This window comes from Strigops habroptila, chromosome Z (genome assembly GCF_004027225.2).
Source record: "Strigops habroptila isolate Jane chromosome Z, bStrHab1.2.pri, whole genome shotgun sequence".
NCBI classification, from domain to species: Eukaryota; Metazoa; Chordata; class Aves; order Psittaciformes; family Psittacidae; genus Strigops; species Strigops habroptila.
Window position 1 is genome coordinate 10123854 of NC_044302.2, and position 17741 is coordinate 10141594.

The 17741-nt window shown below is 37.0% G+C and overlaps 1 protein-coding gene across 3 annotated transcripts in view; it reads right to left on the bottom strand.

Annotated features, from left to right (window-relative positions):
• Nucleotides 1-224: 224 nt before the first annotated feature.
• Nucleotides 225-17741, bottom strand: part of CDH11 (cadherin 11) — an 83316-nt gene continuing 65799 nt past the window's right edge. For 2 of the 3 annotated variants that reach the window (XM_030469752.1, XM_030469754.1), the window contains 7 exons: nt 16177-16364; nt 14386-14639; nt 13296-13432; nt 12975-13096; nt 12062-12179; nt 4126-4377; nt 227-3130 (listed from right to left, as the gene is read on the bottom strand). In XM_030469752.1, coding sequence (XP_030325612.1) covers nt 2634-3130; nt 4126-4377; nt 12062-12179; nt 12975-13096; nt 13296-13432; nt 14386-14639; nt 16177-16364 — 1568 coding nt within the window. In that variant the 3' untranslated portion in view covers nt 227-2633. Of the gene's footprint in view, nt 3131-4125; nt 4378-12061; nt 12180-12974; nt 13097-13295; nt 13433-14385; nt 14640-16176; nt 16365-17741 lie in introns of all 3 variants that reach the window. The other variant, XM_030469753.1, reaches the window with a different exon arrangement.

Here is a 17741-nt window from a genome sequence, read left to right on the forward strand (position 1 = left end):
ACTCCAGCGACCACTCCTGTGAAGTTTAACACAAATAAATATCCTGTTGTTGTGCCAAAACACGCTGTTCATTTGGGGTGCTGCAGATGATACATAATGAGTATAATTCCCAGCAGTTCAGAGGTAGTGTTGGCTGAGATTAGCAAGACTAACTTAATAAAGCACTATGATAATGCATATTCACTGGGAGGGGGAAAAATAATCAAATGAAAAAGGACGAAACCAGCAGGGAAAGAAAATTTATTTCCAAGCATCTACGAGAGTGCTACAAACAATAGAGACTAAAACTCAAGGCATTTAAAACTATTAAAAAATGTAGTTGACAATGTCCTTCATAAAAATTAAACATAAAAATGTAGACAATGCAGTCATTAATTCTAAAACTTGCTCAAAAATTAAATAAACCCAGACAGCATCAATGACGATGGAGTCCTACAAATGACGGTTTTTTACTTTATTTCAATTTGTTAATGTGTAAATTGATACTAATTTCATTTTTTAAGGTTCATTTAAATTTATAATGGAGAAATGTGCAAATCTAGCAAAATATTCTTTGGATTATAAACAGAGAAAAATCAACAACTAAAGAAATTTGAATCGAGTTAATAATAAACTATAGAATTATATAGAATGCATACAGCTATAATAAAGTGAAATATTACAATAAACATTGTAGAGCAAATCTGTTGATTTAGCAAAATCTGCCTTATAAAACATAGGGATATAATGGGACAAGTGAATATGTCATGAGTATAGAGCTGAAACATCATTCATAATTTTAACAAGTTAAATTTTAATCTAACTACATATATGGGAGTCTTCAGAAAAGCAACACACCAACAAATCAGGTTTCCTCTCAGATCAAGCAGTTTGGTATCTGACTGCAAATGAAGGACAGGGTCTGTAAAATGAACGGTAGAAAAATGTATATAATTTCCATTTATTGTCTCTTCCCATATTGCAGCTGCTGATCTCTGACTCTATAGCAAACTCCATTAAATTTAGCAAAAGCACAGCTGTACACAGATGCTGAAAATGTTGATGCACGGAACATATTCCAATCTCTTGCTCATTTTGAACTAATATAAAAAAAGTTATAGATCATTTTCCGATTAAAAACATACATTACGAAGAACAACTCCTAAAGCACTCTGTATTTCTGCCATCACAAATTAAAATGTCTTCCTATCAGTAGACGATGCTATTCTACTGCAGTAAGTGAAAAAAAAAAAAATCAAAAGGAAAAAAAAGTGCCAGAATCTTAATTACTATTCAGGTAAGGTAATTGTCAGGTAGAACAGTCTTTAGGGAACTTACAGCTAAACTGGGTCAAATTTAAGTCTCTAGAACCCACAGAAGCTTAGCACAGATAGGGAAATTCAGAAGCGTGGAATAAATTGTAAGTACAGAGTACTCGTGTCCACTTACAAAGTCATTTCTGAAACCTCTGGAATTTCTAAGATATAAGATAAATGCATATTACATGGGAAATATTGAAAAGTATTACACTTAATTTAATCCAGAAAACACAGTCATATTACATGAACATTATTACTGTGTTCTGGGAGCAGCCACAAGCTGTAGATAGAGAGGGTACAAAATGTTCACCAGACATCATTACATTTTTTTTAATCTAAAAAACATTTTTAAAATGTACTTGATTTTTAAATAATCACTTAACAAGGCAACAAACCAACTACAAACACATAATAAATAAGGCTATTAAAAGGTCACAATTGTAGTAAATTAGTCAGAACTATAAATGGGACATTAGAAACACTATGTTTTTCCTTATATGCTTAATAACCAGAACAAGAATTAAAAAAGAATCAGTTTATTTCAAAGTCTGCTTCTTATATTGAAGCACATATTAAAGCAACAGTACAATGTTCATAAAATATAAGTGTGATGCTTTAACATTTCTTACATGTCAGAATACTGATATTTGTATGCATACTAAAATAAGAATTTTAAAATTGTACAAATAGATACATTAAAAATGACATAGAAATAGGGCGCCTCCCACTGCAACAAGACGGAGTTTTTATATCTGGCACATATTAGTTCAAGATGAAAGTATAAGCAAAAAGATTTACAAGAATCAGCAGTAACAAGTTTGATGCTCAAGAGACATAATAATTGTACATTGTACTGTACATACATCATACGGGTTTAAGCTGGCTGAATATTATATATTTCAAGTTTAAAAATGCACTACCATATAGAGTGTCCATAGTTTAAGGCGAAATTACAGCTCACAACTGTTATCTTTTCTAACTTGTGGAAGCTTCTTTGACATAAAAGATTTAGCTGTTCATAATACATAAAATATTCCCCATATTTGTAAGTTTGCATTTAGCGTTTTCCTTCATTTAAATATTTTGTGTTTTGTAAATGGATTTTTTTCCATTAGTGAAGTTGGCAGCCAACTTCTACATTTGCCTTTTGTAGGAAAAGGTACTTCACAGTATTTACCACTTCTATGTCCTTTTTTATCAAAGCAATCCTCTCTGTCAGACTTTAATGTTTAAATGAGATTTTTCTTGATTTTTAAAAAAATACCTGCTTACATGTCTTCTGGATTCATCAGAACATCAGACACAGTTCTTAAGGCCAAATCTTAAACTTTATTGTTAAGAATCATCATCGAAAGTGTCTTTGGAGCCATACAAGTCTGCAAGTTTCTTAAATCGAGGTCCCCAGTTTTGTAGATAGTCGTAGTCCAAATCAGAATCTGTTGTCGCTGACTCTAAGGAGCTAAGTGAACCAGCCACTGAGCCTCTTCCTTCATAGCCATAGATCTGAATAGAGTCATAAGGAGGAGCAGTTGGATCGTTATCAGCCTCTTGTATTCTTGTGTTGATGAAATCATCCACATCAACGCTATTGGGAGCTGGCCGAAGCCCTGGTCTTGGCATATATTGATACTCAGGTTTTATGTCTTTACGAGGAATAAATCCATTGATGCCATCAGGGTTCTGCAAAGTAGCTATGTCAAAAGCTTCAGTATCTTCCTCTCCTCCACCTTCATCATCATAAGTAATAATGTTCTCTCGCACATCTTCTTCTTCAAAAACAATCAGAGGTTCTTTTTTCTGTCTCTTCAGTGTTACAAATAACACTACAATGACTAGGAAAAGAAAAAAAGATAAGTTAGACTTCACTCTCAAACTGTAGCTCGTTTATAAATATATTAATGCATTTACTAAAACCTCAGCTTTTGTTCTGCAGTTCATCATGTGTTTTTGCTAACATCCGCATTTTTAGCATACCTAGCTGGGTAAAAGCATTTGTGTTTGTACACAGAATTGAACATACTGATTTGAGGCTTTCTGTTTGGGCTGAATGCCCTTGCTTTTACTAATTGCTCAATACTGCAAAGCTAATTCAAGAAAAGTGTTCGTGGGCCACCAGTGTTACATGAACAGTGACAATGCCTTTGAGTAGCCCAAACAGATGTACGTCTGCAACAAAACAAAGATGAATCTTTACTCTCTCCTGTATGCCCAAAGCTTAACTAATTCCATGTTTCATTTCCATGAAAATGGAATTTTTCTTATGCAACACCTCAAAACATGTCTCTGTTGTTGTGTTCGTTCTCACTTCAAATTTCTATAAGATAACTTAAAATAAGTAAGAAAAGAAAGACTATAAATTGCTATAGGCAAATCAAACATTTTATAGAAGTATTATCAAATCATCAGGAAACGCTTTACAGCACTTTCTTAAAAGCAGGTCTTCTGTGCCACTCATTTGTCTAAAACACAAGAAAGGCCAGAGGGAAATAGCTGGCAGCAGCCATTAATCCTAGCTGACCTCAAAAAAGGAACTTGTCATCCAGGGAAGATCACAAAACTTAAAACTGTATGTCATGACCTCCTTTAAACCGTGTCCCCAATGTGATATCAGGTAACAAAAGGACATTCTCTGAGCACACCTAGACAAATTCACTGGTGTTTGCTATTGCAGTTACCAAATACTGCATTTCAGCCAGGTAGATTAGTACCTTCTATAAAAAGAAAAGCTAAGAAATTAAGATTGATTTATCCATCTTGCAGCTGAAGGCAAAGTTAATTTCTCTGGCACAAACAAATAAAGAATAATAATAAATAAAGAATTTTTTACCTAACAAAATCACAATGCAAGCAAGAATGGCAATTAAAGCTCCAGTGCTTAACCCAGCATTGAGGATGTAGGCTTCGGCATTGCAGGAAAGCAAGGAGCCATTGCTGTCACAGCCGCAGACCCGAATGGTGAGAGTATTGGTGCTGCTCATGGGGGGGAGTCCACCATCACTTATTACAATAGGAAGAAGATATAAATCTTGCTTTTGGCGACTAAATCCTTCACGTCTAACAAGAACACTTGCTGTATTATCTGTTTAAAGAAGAAAGTAATAATTTTTCCACAGTCATCCTCATAGTAAATACTGCAAAAAAAATCTTGCTATAATGCCTATGATGGCTATGAATTTTCAGATGCCTTAGCATTATATGTACAATAAACTAGTACAAAGTATCCCCTTCTCAATGAAGAATTCCCAAGAGTAATTACAGTACTGTGTTTCATTCATTCCATACCACACTCCAATTATTTTTGGGTGATGAGGGTAACAGAAGGAACACAGAATATCTGTTAGTACCTAATTTTAGCACACCACTAACTTTCTAGGAAACACAATACCTCTTCAGCTACCAACTACTGGGCCTTGGTACTGCTGTTTGAGCTGGTTTCACTCTCCAGAATTAAGCCTCCGTTTGAGGGGAAAAAAGAAAACTCCCTGATTTATCGTTTTTGGTGTCAGACCTACAGGAATGGAAGGCAGAAATCTGCACCAAAATGGCCTGTGTTAATGAGAATCCCACTAAAATGAAAGCCAATATCTGCTGTCTATTAGCAGATTTGAGCCCCAGTGTTGACCTGTTTCAGTAAGAAATACTAAAGCAAGCAGTATTTTATCAGAACCTGGTTTTTACCCTAACTCACAAAGACAGAATTCAGAGGGCTTGATCACACATGCACAGTATGGGCACATTTTGAATTGTATGGATATGACAAAGAGATAAAGTATTGCTATAACACTATTTCCAGTTGTTCTCAGGGACCAGCTGCCTGCCATGGGCCTCCTGGTGCAGGGGATGGAAACTGAGCTGCCACCTTAGCACAGAAGGTCATTTTGGATAGTCCTGCACATTTCCTGGGGCAAAAGTATTTGAAGGGGAAGTGTGTGACTTGAAACACTAGGATGAGATGGCCAGGAGCGCTTCCTGCTCCCAGCCACGCCAGACAAAGACTAGGAAACATGGACAGCTTTTCTTTGCGCTCCTTGTTTCTCAGTTCTCAGACTGAACCAAAGTTTATAAAACTGTAAACATCCTGAAGTAAATAAAATGAAACAGTAATAGCCATGGCTTTCGAACTTTCAAAAAGTAGTTTCAGATGAGGATTTGCTTCACATGACCTTTTCTGTTTTGCCGTGTTCTTTATTTTTCACTATATAACGGAAAGAAAAAAAAAAGAAATGAGAGGTTCTTTTATCTACTAAGGGAAGGCTGTTCACCTCCTGTGGTACCATTTGACTATTGCCTTGGGATACTGCAGAAGATTAATCATTTTCCTGTTGAAGAGTCAGCATAAATTCCAGAATTTAATAATGCAAATCATAAAACCTCTCTTAATGATCTAATCACTGTAATTTCCATGAAAGTTTGTGAATAAATTACACCAAAAGAGAAGTACTCTGTTCTTATATTAACCACCCTTGCAGGTAGTACCCCGATGTAGGACGAGGTCTGATACCGTGCCCAGATTTGGTGGACCCAGGTCAATTTATGGGATGAGAAGGATGTTTGCACTAGGGCCGTGCTTGTCTGACTCTCCCACTAGCAACTTCTGCAGATCACACCAGAAACAATGAAATTCATTTAGGACTGCCCCATATAGGATCTGCTTGTTACATGCCCAATTAATTAATCTCCCCATATCTACACCTCTCCTGCCAGGACCACCACACAGGGTGCCCAGTGTGGTTATTACCTCAGCATGACAGAACTGTAGTCTTTCTGATCCTGAAGTCTCACAAAAATAACGTATGGATAACAAACAACTTGTTAACTTCTCTTTTACATAATGATCATATTTGCTAAGGACAGAGAAGCTGAGAAAGGTCAAATTATTTATTATTTTGGAGGTGCCCTTCATCTCTTTCCAGAGTCTTTCTAACCTCCTAAATACTTACACGTAACATTTGCCCAGCTAGGCTTTGTGGCACAATTTTTCAAAGGACCTTAGTAATAGCAGTGTCTGTGTGATAGGAGTTTTATTTTAGGCCTTTAAATTAAGGGGCTCACAACAATTTGGTATAAACAGAAATGTAACATCTGATATCTATTAACCTATCAGCTAATACTTGAATTATATATTGATATAGAATAAAACTATTCCATAGAATTTTCTAAAATGCATTTAATACTTCATTTCCTCAATATAAGAACAAAGATCTACTCTAATCTATTCAATAGGATAGATTATTCTTGTGGCAAAAAAGAACCCCAACATTAACAGTGGGCTAAGCTACAACTGCCTAGATTCTGCAAAGGCAATATGGAAGGAAACACAGGTGATATCATATTTAGTATATTTAGTCCTTGGATATGCATTTTTTATTATAACATATTCTGGTTTTCTGAAATATTGGCAGCTTAAATAAGCTGAAATAAGAAAAGGATGGCAACTTATTCAGTTATTATACAAACTGGCCAATTTCACTGCAGTCAATTACATTACACTAAGGCTGAATTTTATCCAATGGTTGATTTATGTGGTTTAACTTTAAATGATTTCTAGTTTAATATAATTTTTTTAAAAAGAAAAATCTAATCAACATGCATGACTAAAGTTTGAAAAGGTCTACAATATATTAACTCTAAAAGGTCATTTTTTAAACTTTTTTCTGTTTATGTTCGCTTCTCACATTCAAAAGAACCATAATATCCATAAGGAGAAAAAAACCTCTTTTACCTAGATAAAAGATAACATATAATCCTAGCTAATATTCTCATCCTTCCTTTTTCATTATTTTAAATTCCCAGGAGTATAACTATAATCCAGGTATAATGGCATTTTTTAAGCAAAGAAACAAGTTAAATGTCAATACCAGCTTAAAACTATTACTTAACACATAAGGGAGCTACTTGACTGACAGTCTTAACAAACACAGTGGGGGTTAACACAAGACAGAAGGATAAAATAGCCTTCTCAACACAATCCAGACAAATATACATGCTCTGATTTTTAGAGCTTTTATTGTTGGGGATATCCGGTATCCAGAAGTTTTGTAAGTGTAGATTACCTATACTCTCCATGAAATCTTCATAATTAGAAGTTAAAATTGCATTACTTAATGGTGATCTTTACAGTAATCTTCCTGACCTTTGATCTTTATCTTTTTCTCTGGTGATCTTATTGATGGTTTTCCAATTTTTCCTCTATATAGAGGCAAATTTAGCTTGGCTTTTTTGCCTGTATTTGTTAACAATATGTATTTGTTAGCAAATACATATTGTACAAGTAGGCTTCTAGATTAAAGAAGCTGACTGCAGTGTGAACATTATTCACCTATGTCAGAGTGTGAATGCTGATTCAGCAAGAAACCTAAACCATTACAGAGGTCCAACTGTCTAAAATCATTACCAGGCACTAGCAATTGCTGTGAATAATCCATGCCAAACTCCTGTAATGGTATTGTTAATATATTTCAAAATGTCTTGATTAGAAGGTCTGAAATTGAGAGCCAGAGGACATGTTTCTATCAAAAAAGCAGATTTTAGTCACTGATTAGAGGACTCAATTTCAGTCTTTGTAAAGCACTATCTTGTGTATTTGAGAACATCACTACACCTCACTTTTGGCACTGCAGTGTAATTTGTCCTTGTGCAGCATGGTAAAGCAAGGTGGCTGCAATCCTCCCAGCAGCACTGGCTATGTGCCAGGCCTCCATGCAAGGTGAGTGAGCCCAAGTTAAGGGCATTTCGGTTTAGGACAGAGCAAGATTAAAAGCAGGAGATCCATTTGCTAAAAATCCGTCTCTCTGCTGTGAAGTGTCATGAGCCTCTACTGCTCTTTTGAAGCTCTGGCTTCAATGGGAGCAAAACTGAACAGAGCCTGGGCAAACACAGTGCTGTTTATTTACATGGTATAATGTAAGTAAACAGCGCAAAAGTAATTCAGTGTTTTACCACAGCATGTGATAAACCATTATCTCATGTTTTCTATGGAAGACAGTCGCAGCCGAAAAATGTGGTAACACAGTAGGCTATTAAAAGGATGTAGAATGTGATTACATTTTTTGGATTACTGCAATATGTGATTACTTTTAGGAGTAGGTAGAAAGAAACTCTATTAAATTATAATTATAGGACTGTATTCACTTTAAAGTTATGTGATAGACCCAAACATTGGAGTTTTCATTAACTGTTCTCCACAGTTAATAAAGCCATTTTTCTTTGAAACTAGCAATTCCCTCTGAAAGCAATGGCATGGTGTATACAGACTACTCAGATTTACAACTAAAGGAAATCCCAAAGTTGAAATGATCATGTGAGTTATTTGATTTGCAAATAGTAACACAGTCTGAGAGAATGATTTGGGTTTTTTTCTATGGAACTACATAGAATTTTAACTTTTTTACTTTGCTTTCTACCATAATTTACCTAACTCCCCCCTCCACTTAGAAATAGTTATATTAACAACATAATTGCACTGAGGATTGACAAAAATGAGGGAAAGACAAAATGGAAATTGATGGATTTCATTACACTAGTCATTTCCCAAACACAAAATTATACAGGAATATTCAGTCCTTAAATACTGTCTTGTTGAAATAAACTTTTGCAGTATTGTCAGGTACAGTCACTACATTTAACTGTCATCATAATTTAAATTACAAAACATTTTTATGTGGGTTAACTTTATCATTAAAAAAAGAATTTATTTGCTGCATAAGGAAATGAAGGATTAGTGGAATTGGATAGAACCAGGAACCATAATACTGTTTGCCTGCATCTGTATCAGAGCATCTCAGTTCTGACCTACGCTTTCACTGTTAGATTTTAAAATCTAATCTGTTTTCAGTTTGATAAGGTGACCCCAAATTTCTTTTTAAAGAGAAATATCACCTCTGGATCTCAAGTAAAGAATACATTTTAATTTACTTATCTCTAAAAATAAAGTCATCAATTTTAAAAAAAATTGTGTTTTACTACTTTAAAGAAAGAAATGTATCCCCTCCACTGGATCCTTTATGAATTGCCTACATATGTACAAGTGTCAAGCGCCAGGCAACAGCATTACTTTGATCCTTCAAGAGTAACAGGAATTTTGTTTGGGAACTCTGATGGCAGTTACCCTCACTTCAGAGGCTGACAAAGATATAAAATATACCACAACATAACACTCCAGAGAGAAGAGCTTTTACTGAAGTCACGTATCTGGATATATCAAGATATATCAAGAGTGTTGCATCCCGTCTAGAAGAAAGTGCAGCAGGAGGGCCAGGAGACCTCCATGGATGGACAAGGAGCTGCTGAGGAAACTTAGAGGGAAAAAAGAAGCTTATAGAAGGTGGAAGTGAGGACAGGCGGCCTCGGAATAATATAGGAGCATTGCCCGGGAAGCTAGGGACCAGGTTAGGAAAGCTAAGGCCCAGCTAGAATTAAGTTTGGCAAGGGATGTAAAAGATAACAGGAAAGGATTCTATAGATACGTAGCAAATAAAAGACAGGCTAGGGACAATGTGGGCCCTCTCCGGAAGCTATCAGGAGAACTGGCTGCCATGGATTTGGAGAAGGCTGAGGTTCTTAATGACTTCTTTGCCTCAGTCTTCACCAGCAAATGCTCTGACCACACCACCCAAGTCTTGGAAAGAAAATGCAGGGACTGTGAGCATGAAGACCTTAGGCCCACTGTAGGAGAGGACCAGGTTCGAGACCGTCTTAAGAACCTGAACGTGCACAAGTCCATGGGACCTGATGAAATCCATCCACAGGTCCTGAAGGAGCTGGCGAATGAAGTTGCTAAACCACTGTCCATCATATTTGAAAAATCCTGGCAGTCAGGTGAAGTTCCTGATGACTGGAAGAAGGGTAATATAAGCCCCATTTTCAAGAAGAGGAAGGTGGAAGACCCGGGGAACTACAGACCAGTCAGTCTCACCTCTGTGCCTGGCAAAATCTTGGAACAGTTTCTCCTGGAAAACATGCTAAGGCACATGAAAAACAACGAAGTGGTTGGTGACAGCCAACATGGCTTCACTAAGGGGAAATCCTGCCTGACCAATTTGGTGGCCTTCTATGACGGAGCCACGGAACTGATGGACAGGGGCAGAGCAGTTGATGTCATCTACCAGGACTTGTGCAAAGCGTTCGACACTGTCCCGCATGACATCCTTGTCTCTAAATTGGAGAGAGATCAATTTGATAGATGGACCACTCAGTGGATCAAAAACTGGCTCAAGGGCTGCACGCAAAGAGTTGTGGTAAATGGCTCGATGTCCGGTTGGAAACCTGTAACGAGTGGTGTCCCTCAGTGATCGTGTTGGGGCCAGTCCTGTTCAACATCTTTGTCAGCGACATGGACAGTGGGATTGAGTGCGCCCTCAGCAAGTTTGCCGACGACACCAAGCTGTGTGGTTCGGTTGATATGCTGCAGGGAAGGGATGCCATCCAGAGGGACCTTGACACACTTGTGAGGTGGGCCGGTGCCAACCTTATGAAGTTTAACCAAGCCAAGTGTAAGGTCCTACACCTGGGTCGGGGCAATCCCAGGCACAGCTACAGGTTGGGCAGAGAAGAGCTTCAGAGCAGCCCTGCAGAGAAGGACTTGGGGGTGTTGGTTGACGAGAAGCTTAACATGAGCCGGCAGTGTTCACTTGCAGCCCAGAAAGCCAACCGTGTCCTGGGCTGCATCAAAAGAAGCGTGACCAGCAGGTCAAGGGAGGTGATCCTGCCCCTCTACTCTGCTCTTGTGAGACCCCACTTGGAGTACTGTGTACAGTTCTGGTGTCCTCAACATAAAAAGGACATGGAGCTGTTAAGGCAAGTCCAGAGGAGGGCCACAAGGATGATAAGAGGGCTGGAGCACCTCCCATATAAAGACAGGCTGAGAGAGTTGGGGCTGTTCAGTCTGGAGAAGAGAAGGCTGCGTGGAGACTTCATAGCAGCCTTCCAGTATCTGAAGGGGGTCTATAAGGATGCTGGGGAAGGACTCTTCCTTAGGGACTGTAGTGGTAGGACAAGGGGTAATGGGTTCAAACTTAAACAGGGGAAGTTTAGATTAGATATAAGGAAGAAGTTCTTTACAGTGAGGGTGGTGAAGCACTGGAATGGGTTGCCCAGGGAGGTTGTGGATGCTCCATCCCTGGTGGTGTTCAAGGCCAGGTTGGACAGAGCCTTGGAGCACGTGGTTTAGGGCAAGGTGTCCCTGCCCATGGCAGGGGGGTTGGAACTAGATGATCTTAAGGTCCTTTCCAATCCTTATGATTCTATGATTCTATGATCCTACAAAAGGTTAGCGTGGCAGTGATAATATTCCATTAGGAACTTAGTTCATGTCTTTTGTGATCCACAATTTATGAAAACTAGCAAGCAGACTAAGGTGAACAAATGCAAGCAACCTAACAATTTATCCTGCCTCAGCTAATTTTAGCTTAACAGGTAAGTTTTCTCTAAATCAAGGAGATCTGCCAATTACATTTAGTGAATGTTTTTGTCAATGTTTTTAACCCACTTCCTGGGAAATAAAATGGCAGTGATTTTTCATGTAAGGTATTATTATGTAATTCGAAATATGTATTCAATAAAAGAAGAGTGAGTTAACAAGCATTACATTATTTCAAGAACATCCTTGTATTTCAGCTGTATTTTTTCTGCCTTCCTCCACTAAATCTATGGAAAAGAGACACTGTCAAAGCTAATGAAAATGCTGTTGCAAGACATTATGTTGGCCATTAGTTTTATTATGTCATTTCTTTGGACTCTAGTATAAAGAGAATCTTCACACAAACCTCTGTTGTCTCTGAGTGTAAAATTTGGATTATGAATAATTTCAGGTGGTAAACTGAAGATAAATCTTGGTCCATTGGCAGAGTCATCCTTGTCATCAGCACTAATTGTAATAAATTGCTGTAAAAGAAAAGTACTCTGTAAACTAACAGGTTCTTCTCTGGGTACATCACATATAGACAGCATTCTGCGAAATCTCTCAAATACAAACAACTTTGAAATAGCAGAAACCCCCAAAATACCTCAACAAATGTATGCAGTTATAAACACAGAGCAGACTCAAAACTAGAACTGGCAATTTTTATTTGCTATTACATTTAAACAGCACAGAATTATAGATGTAAAAGTATACACCTATATATGCATTGTTATATACAAATATGTGCTAGGGATTACTCAACATACTAAATAAAATTCTGCTGAAAAATCAGCAGCTCAGACGGAATTAAGCACAATGTCCTTCTCAAACTGCTACGCTAACTGCAGAAGTGCAGACAATGCGTAGAACCATATTTCCGTGTGATATTAACACCTCTTTCTCACAGATTGTTCAGGCATAAATCTGTAGGCTAAACCCTACAAGCACTGTACCGTGATTCTTCCCATAAGGTGGTGAGTATTTCTGTAACATACAAAACAGGCTCACAACTGGGAAAGCTGCTTCCAACCAGCTTCAGTGCTCATGTGATGGTGGATACTCACAGTCAACACCATTCATATTGAATGCATGAAGCATTGGATCTATAACTGTTAATAGCATTTCAAAAAAAACCTCAGAAAAGTGCCCTTCTGTGTGCTCTAAGCATTTTGGCCAACATTTCAAAATAAATGTTTGTTTATTAGCACTCATTTGAGCTGCCAACACAAAACTTGGCAAACACTCTAAAGAAAGGAAGGTGGTGGGCACAGGCATACCTGATTGCTTCGAGCATTCTCACAGACAAATGCTTCATAAGCTGCCGCAAATTTTGGAGCATTGTCATTGACATCAACAACCTTAATTGCAACTGGAACTTTGGCTTCCTGGTGTTGTTTGTCTACAGGAGCAAGCAAAACTGAAATGAAAGTGAAGCAAGAAAACCCCTCAAAGCAAACAAAACCCCAGCTGCACCCTGGTGAAAATGAAATAGACTAAAGTATTTCTATTGGGATTTATTGCAGCTTATCAAACTGAGACAATTAGAAGTCTACAGAATTTATACCACTGATTATAAAATACCTCAGTAAAACACTTACGGACTTCAACTGCAAAGACAGAGATATTATGCCAAGCAATTTCTTCCCTATCCAAAGCTTTTATTGTCTTGATATTGCCATCTTCTGCATTAATAATAAAGTATCTTTCAAGATCAGTGTGACGATCAATTGAATATCTAGAGAAAATTGCAAGTCATTAATTAGATAATAGAAGGATTTACTATTTTCATGAATCCAAATTTGTTGATTTTTTTTTTTTTTTAAATATAAGTAATGCACTTATTGTTACCCTTAATATCATCGTCAAAAGGATGATATGCCTCTTTTAAAAGGAGATTCACCTAGTTGGTTATTACATTTAGAAAAAAATATTGCATCAGAATGTTTGTAGTGAGTGAAAACTTTCTAAAGTGTCTATGCATAAGCCCCCAAATAGTTTGTATTTTCTTCTCTTATAAAACATGATAAACATATCTACTGAAATATTTATATTTTCTTTTGTTTCATATGAATCATAAAGATCTTTAAAGTCTTCTGTTCTTTGGATTACTCAGAATGTTAATTAATCAGATTACTAAATATTATCCATTATCTACACATTCATATGGCTTTACACAGATCTGGTTTTGTACAAATTTACAATTATTTGAAAAGTTAACTATACCCACAAAAGTTTCATACTTAAATTTACACTGAGAGCATGACAAATAAAAATAAATGAATAGAAGACTACCCAATGTAACTACAGAAAGTGTGTGTATATGCTCATCATTATGCTTAGCAATTAGCCAACATAATTTCTAATCTACTGTGTAGACTTCTATATTTTGAGAAAAAACATGCTGTGATAAGAGCACAGGATATTTATGGAAAATATAATTTAGAATAGAGTTTAGCACAGATGTCAAGTATATTTTAGACACAGTCATGGTATGCTTTCTTAGTGATACAGGCTTTGAGAAACTGGTAGCTTATGGAATAAGACATAAAAACAATGCTGTATCGCTAAAGTTATTATTCTGGATTTAGAATATTACTATGCTAGGTCTATCACACTATCTTAATAACTTGCGTAACAATTCTAAAAACTAATGCTTAGAAAGAAACAGCCTACCCTAATGAAGCATACCTTATAGCAGTGTTTGCAGCATCAGGGTCTTTGGCATGTACTTTTCCAACCACAGTACCAGATGCTGCATTTTCTTGTACTTCAAAAATATAACTTGGCTTTAAAAATACAGGTGGCTCATCAGCGTCTTCCACTGATATCTTTACTGTTACTGTGTCTTTGAATGGTCCATTGCTGATGAATTTAGGATCAATATGTACATTGGCTGCCTCTACCTTCAGACTGTAGGACTTTTTGGTTTCAAAATCCAAGACCTGCAAGAAGCAAGACAATAATGCGTTGCAGTATTATTGCAATGCATATGCAGTCAGGAAAGTTGAGTGTAAAAGCAGTAAGCAGTCCCCTCGTATTCAATGACATAAAACAAACGTAAGCATCTCTCAACAAGCTTGGACTGAAATGTGTGTATTTAAAAGCATAAAGACTCAAATGGAAGGAGCTACATTCTATGTATGGAGCAGCATAGGACGGCACTCAAAATATCATGACATAGTCCTTGTCTTGCTCTTTGACTGCTGTATCACTCAGGAAATCATCTTTGCTGGGAAAAATAACCTTTTCTACATGAAACCTTCCAGATAGCACAAGGGTGATGGATAGGAAAGGGATTTCCACAAAATGCCAGGCTTGGTCTATCCCAAACTAGCAGGCACTTCTTTAGAGATATGGATGTGGCTCGAATTGCTACTAGGTGCACCATGAGGTAGATAGGACACAGACAAGTTAAATTTAAGTAGTAGAGGAAACAAGATGGTTTGCAGTACTTTCAATTCTGTAGTTCTTTCTATCCATAGGTTTCATAGAACTTTACAAAGGGGAGGTAAATAACACCCTATGATCTATTATGTCCTTTTGGGAGCCTGAACAAAGTCACAGCATATCTGCATTGTCATTGACATGAAATGGCTGTAGTGTTGCAGTACTGGTAGCCTCAAAATGGTCATGCAGGTACCAATTACAATTCACAAAGTATGCTAATCCATAGACTGAATGGTGTGACAGTTCACCCATGTGTTAAAATACACAAAAAGTACAATACACTCCCACCTCCAGAACAGACACAGTAATTGAACTACAGCATAGTTTTGACCAGAGGAGACCTCTGGGTCTCTTCCTGAGAGACTGCCCCGATGCGCAGGGCAGGGTTAACTTTGAAGTTAAGTTGTCCAGGACTTCTTCTTTGAGTTTTGAGTATCTCCAAGAGACATTAACAGCTATAAAGATACAAAGGGCAAAATAATAAGGCTTAAATAATGAATAAGATTTATGATTTATAATTTGTATTTGAAAATTCATTTAGTAACACTTTTAAAGATCACACTGAGGGATTGTATGTGAAATCACCTTAATATTCCTGCTGCTTTTCACATAGCCTGTGACTCCTTCAGAACAGTATTGTGGACAATGCACAGCTGAAGAGTTCAAACTACAGGGCATGAGGCTATTCAGACTGAACATAAAGCAACAGTGAATGTCTGCTACTTATCAGCACTAGGCAAAACTTCATTAACAATGAAGCTGATGGCATTGTATTTTACCGTGACTTTTTATTATGAATTCATTTAGTTTGTGCAATTAATCCACTGTACAGTATTTATGTAACTCTTCTGGGTTATTTTCTTCCATTCCAATTCAGCTAATGGGGAAATGGAATATTAAGAGTTAATCACAGCTTTAGAAACAAATTAAGTGAAATTGCATTTACTGATATTTTATCTTAGGTGGCAATCCATTATCATCAAATATTCTGTCAGCACTGAAGAATACTACACATTAGTCAGTGTTGCTCACCTTCTTAAGCTTTACAACACCTTCCTGAGTCTCATAATCTGTTGTAATTTCAAACATATCCATTCCATCCCCATCAATAATGCTGTAAGCTACTAAGCCATTTTCCCCAATATCTGGATCTTTGGCCTTTACTCTTCCTACTTCCTCTCCTGGGACAGCTGCTTCCGACACTGACATCTGGTACACACCTGGTGGAAGGAAAAAAAGGCATTTACCTTAAGTATTCAGTCTGCTCTCCAGTTGTATATTTACTCATTAAACTTGTAAGTTCCAAATAAACACACCAGTTCTTACATCCTCTGAGGGAATGCTATGTTACAGAGAGCTCTGAGAAGCAAGTCATCTGTGAAATCCTGAAATTCATTGGTAATCCATATAACATTACTTTCTCACTGATGTTTTACACCATATCTGTGTATCTCTGTTCAGGGTCGGGTTAAAAAGACAACAAATCATTCAGAATGCAGAAGTTGTTGTGACATCAAGGTTATCATTCATATCAGAAATGCTATTACAAAAATGGAAGGAAAATTTGCTTTCATATGACTCATGGTATGACCTTGTATTCTGTAGAGTCCAGGAGCATTTCTGCTCATTCATTCGGGAGCCACAAATTATATTCAATGAATTGGATAAGAACTCTCTGTTGTGTTAGCTAGAAAATAAATCTGCTGCTTTTTATGGCTTTAATTTGGAGTATGAACATCCAGTAGCAATGATTGATTATTAAAATTTAACACAACAAAGAATACATACCAATTTGTATGGGATTCCATACCAAACAAAAAATGGCTTTCCCCTATCAAACTCTCATAGGAAAACCATCTCCAAGCATCCCATAGATGTGGTGCCATACAGGTTTCTCCTGGAGTATTCAGGGATACTAGAGGAGAGCAATAGTGACCCTGGATAAATAGCTCTCCTAAAGTTGTCCTTTAGGCAGCATCAATTCTAGAACCTTCCCAGCCCACTCCAGAGCTCAGATAACACAACCTGATCCTAAATGTACAGATCTATGTCATCATTTTCTGGCACTTCATCAGTACTAATACACTGGAAAAAAAGAAGCAGGAGAAAATAAAATAATCTAATTTATCTCCCCCTCCATAATTGCTCTTCGTTGTTACATGAGCACCCTAGGAACATCAGGAGACTTACACCAGGCAGGGACTTGGCTCATTACCCACAAAAACAGTTGGCACATGTCATAGAAATAGGTCATTAACTCCAGTCACGAAGAACTCAAAATATAAGCACATAACTCATTAAGGGTTTGAGCAATGAACAAGAAAAAGAAACAAAACAAAGAAACAAACAAAAAAAAAAAAAAATCATTTGGGTGTTTATATACACAGGTCAAATCCTGCCTTTGAGGTACAAAACATTCCAAATTAAGGTTTTAAGTTGGGGGTGCATGATTAAGTAGATCATTTCTGATAATTTTATATATTCTCCCAAAACACTCACTAAAGTAGCTTGAATTTGTAGAGAAAAATTCATAATTTGGTGGAGTTACTCAATAAAATACAATGTACTGGGATCCCAGACTATGATTTGGAGTGAAA